We start from the raw sequence: 4,156 nt of genomic DNA, 5'->3' as shown, positions 1-4,156 counted from the left end.
AGAATTGCTTTTATAAGTAGGTTCCGGGTGCGGTCACCTGCCGGGGACCAAGGTCCTTGAATGTAGAGGTCATGCCTTTTAAATTTTTATTCTTCAAAACTACCTCCAAGTATGTCCAGTGGACTGAACTTCTGAAAGATGACATCGGAAGAGGTCAAGTAACCCTCAGGATATATAAAGTAACTGCTGCTGCTGCTGGGTCCTACCACTGCTTCTTCAAAGATGACAAATTCTATGAAGAGCATATCACAGAAGTCAAGGTCATAGGTAGGCATGGATTTCTCTGTGCTCTCATGAGTCAAAGCCTGTATAGTATTGAGAAGATGGAAAATTTTTAGTGTTTATCTCTTATTGCATGAATTTAACAAGCTGATCAATATACATTCAAATTTTAATTGTATATAACAGAAGATCAAAAATGAAAATTATTACAGTACAGAAATTAATTCTATATAAGGAAAAACTTTTTTTTTGTATCTAAATATATTGGTAGATTTCAACCTGTCATTAGATTCCTCTTGTTTTTCCTATTCTTTTAAATATTTGTGAAAAAACTTTAGTATTTTTTCCAGGTGAACTGAATTATAAAAGTATGATTCCACTAAAGTTTTTGATGTGTAGGGAGGTGGGGGAAGACATGGTTAGAAGTGATAAGCGAGACATTATCAGAATATATTGTCTAAAAATTTTCAGAGGGGAACACTCTCCTAAAAGCAGGGGGAGGGGTGAGTGTGACTGCCTGTGCTCACACCCAAACCGGGTACTTCCTGAAAGGTGAGCTGGGGCTGTAAGGGAAAAGATGGTGAGAAAGAACAGAAGGCCAAGACAAAATATTCTGATCAAAGCCCTTAAGTTTAATAAAGTTCTGAGCTTATATAGCAGGGGAAGGCCATACCCTACCACCCCATTCTTGGAACCTGTTGTTCAGGTGTGAGTCTGTAGGCAGATCTTCAGGGTGCTATCTCTGAAAAATGTCAAGAGCCTCTCAGCAGGCAGTGGTGACACTTTGAAGAGCAGTAGCAAATGTGTACAATAGAACCGGCTTGGCAAGTCGGAAGGTACCACCCCAGGTGGCCCTGTGCTTAGTGGCAGGGAGATCTGAACCAGCCTGCTTCAAGGCTGAAAGGATGTAACAGAGGGGGATAGGATGGTGGGTTTCCAGAGAGAAAACTAGGAAAGAGGATAACATTTGACATGTAAATAAATAAAATATGCAATAAAAATTTTTCATTAAAATATTCTTTCTTTTTTTGGATGATTGCAAGACAATTTTACCCATTTTCTGCATACTAAAACATCAATTATTTTATAGCTTTTCTTTTTTAAAAAATGTATATTCTTCTTTAACACATTGCCTAGTGTATTAATCTTTTTATTACATATTTTCTTTATTTACATTTAAAATTTTAACTCCTTTCTTTATTTTCCCTCTGACCCACCCCCATTCTATACACCCCCCAACCCCCCACTAACAGATCCACTCATGCTTCCCTGTCCTGAAATTCCCCTACACTGGGGCATCGAACCTTCACAAGACCAAGAACCTCTCCTCTCATTGATGTCCCACAAGGCCATCCTTTTCCACATATGCGGCTGGAGCCATGGGTCCCTCCATGTGTACTCTTTGGTTGGTGATTTAGTCCCTGAGAGCTCTGGGTGTAGTGGTGGGTTCACATTGTTGTTCCTCCTATGGGGCTGCAAACCCCTTCTATTCCTCTGGTCCTTTCTCTAGCTTCTCCATTGGGGACTCTGTGCTCAGTCCAATGGATGACTGTGAGCAACCACTTCTGTATTTGTCAGACACTGGCAAAGCCTCTTAGGAGACAGCTATATCAGACTCCTGTCAGCAAGCACTTGTTGACATCCACAGTAGTGTCTGGGTTTGGTAATTGTATATGGGATGGATCCCAAGTTCGGACAGTCAGTGGATGGCCTTTCCTTCAGTTTCTGCTCCAAATATTGTCTCTGTATCTCCTCCCATGGGGATTTTGATCCCCCTTCTAAGAAGAACTGAAGTATCCACACTGTGGTTTTCCTTCCTCTTGAGCTTCATATGTTCTATGAATTGTATCTTGGGTATTCTGAGCTTCTGGGCTAATAATCACTTATCAGTGAGTGCATACCATGTGTTCTTTTGTGACTGGGTTATTTCTCTCAGGGTGATATTTTCTAATTCCATCTATTTGCCTAAGAATGTCATGAACTCATTGTTTTTAATAGCTGAGCAATACTCCATTGTGTAAATGTGTCACGTTTTCTATATCCATTCCTCTGTTGAAGGACATTTGGGTTCTTTTCAGCCTCTGGCTATTATAAATAAAGTGGAGCATGTGTCCTTATTACATGCTGGAGCATCTTCTGGGTATATGCCAAGAAGTAGTATAGCTGGGTCCTCAGGTGGTACTATGTCCAATATTTGAGGAAATGCCAAACTGATTTCCAGAGTGGTTTTACCAGCTTGCAATCCCACCAGCAATGGAGGAGTGTTCCTCTTTCTCCATATCCTTGCCAGCATCTACTGTTCCCAGATTTTTTTTTTATCTTAGCCAGTCTGACTGGTGTGAGGTGGAATCTCAGGGTTTTTTTGATTTGCATTTTAGGTTATTTGGTTCTCTAGAGTCTAACTCCTTGAGTTCTTTGTATATATTGGATATTAGCCCTCTATTCGTTGTAGGGTTAGTCAAGACCTTTTCTCAATCTCATGGTTTCCATTTTGTCCTATTGATAGACACTTTGCAATTTTATGAGGGCCCATTTGTCAATTCTTGATCTTAGAGCATAAGCTATTGGTGTTTAGGAAATTTTCCCAGTGCCCATGTGTTCAAGGCCTTCCTCCACTGTCTTTTCTACTACATTCAGTGTATCTGGTTTTATGTGGTGGTTCTTGATCTACTTGGACTTGAGATTTGTACAATTATATAAGAATGTATTGATTTGCATTCTTCTACATGCCTACCACCAGTTGAACCAGCACCATTTGTTGAAAATACTGTCTTTTATTCTACTGAATGGTTTTAGCTTCATTGTCAAAGATCAAGTGACCATAAGTGTGTGGGTTCATTTCTGGGTCTTCAATTCTATTCCACTGATCTATCTGCCTGTCTCTGTAGCAATACCATGCAGTTGTTATCACAATTGCTCTGTAGTACAGATTGAGGTCAGGGATGGTGATTACTCCAGAAGTTCATTATTGAGAATATTTTTTGCTATCCTGTTCTTTGTTGTTGTTGTTGTTGTTGTTGTTATTTCAGATGAATTTGGAAATTGTTCTTTCTAACTCTATGAAGAACTGAGTTGGAATTTTGATAGGGATTGCACTGAATCTGTTGAATCTGCAGATTGCTTTTGGCAAGATGTACATTTTTACTATATTAATCCTACTAATCCATCAACATGGAAGATCTTTCCATCTCCTGAGATCTTCAATATCTTTCTTCAGACTTGAAGTTCTTGTCATAGAGATCATTCTCTTGCTTAGAGTCACACAAAGTTATTTTATATTATTTCTGACTATTGTGAAAGCTGTTGGTTCCCTAATTTCTTTCTCATCTTGATTATCCTTTGAGTAGAGGAAGACCACTGATTTCTTAGAGTTAATTTTATATCCAGCTACTTTGCTGAAGTTCTTTATCAGGTTTAGGAGTTCTCTGGTGGAATTTTCTGGTTCACTTAAGTATACTACCATATCATCTGCAATTAGTGATATTTTGGCTCCTTTGCAGTTTGTATCCCTTTGACCTCCTTTGTTGTTTAATTGTTCTAGCTAAGACATTGAGTACTATATTGAATAGGCAGGTAGTGAGTGAAAAACATTCTCTATTCCCTGACTTTAGAGCAATTATTTCAAATTTCTTTCCCTTTAGTTTGATGGTGGCTACTGGTATGCTATATACTGCTTTTACTATGTTTAGGTATTGACCATGAATTCCTGATTGTTCCAAGATTTTTATTATGAAGGGGTATTGGATTTTGTAAAATGCTTTAGCATCAAGTGAAATGATCATTTTTTTTTTTCCCTTTGAGTTTGTTTATACAGTGTATTACATTGATGGATTTCCTTAAATTGAACCATCCCTGCATTGCTAGGATGAAGCCTACTTGATCAACCTGAATGATCGTTATGATGTGTTCTTGAATTCTTTTTTTTTTTTTTTTT

At 38.3% G+C, this 4,156-nt stretch overlaps 1 protein-coding gene across 1 annotated transcript in view; it reads left to right on the top strand.

Moving 5' to 3' along the window:
- Window positions 1–110: 110 nt before the first annotated feature.
- LOC110315027 (selection and upkeep of intraepithelial T-cells protein 2-like) overlaps window positions 111–4,156 on the top strand; it is a gene marked incomplete at both ends in the record, with an annotated part of 8,041 nt that continues 3,995 nt past the window's right edge. Inside the window, one exon of the mRNA XM_021189199.1 lies at window positions 111–267. Coding sequence (XP_021044858.1) covers window positions 111–267 — 157 coding nt within the window. The remainder of the gene's footprint in view (window positions 268–4,156) is intronic.

Source organism: Mus pahari, unplaced genomic scaffold (assembly GCF_900095145.1).
Source record: "Mus pahari unplaced genomic scaffold, PAHARI_EIJ_v1.1 scaffold_10734_1, whole genome shotgun sequence".
Taxonomy (NCBI): domain Eukaryota; kingdom Metazoa; phylum Chordata; class Mammalia; order Rodentia; family Muridae; genus Mus; species Mus pahari.
The sequence above is the reverse complement of the archived record's forward strand: the minus strand, read 5'-3'. Positions and strand labels throughout refer to the sequence as shown.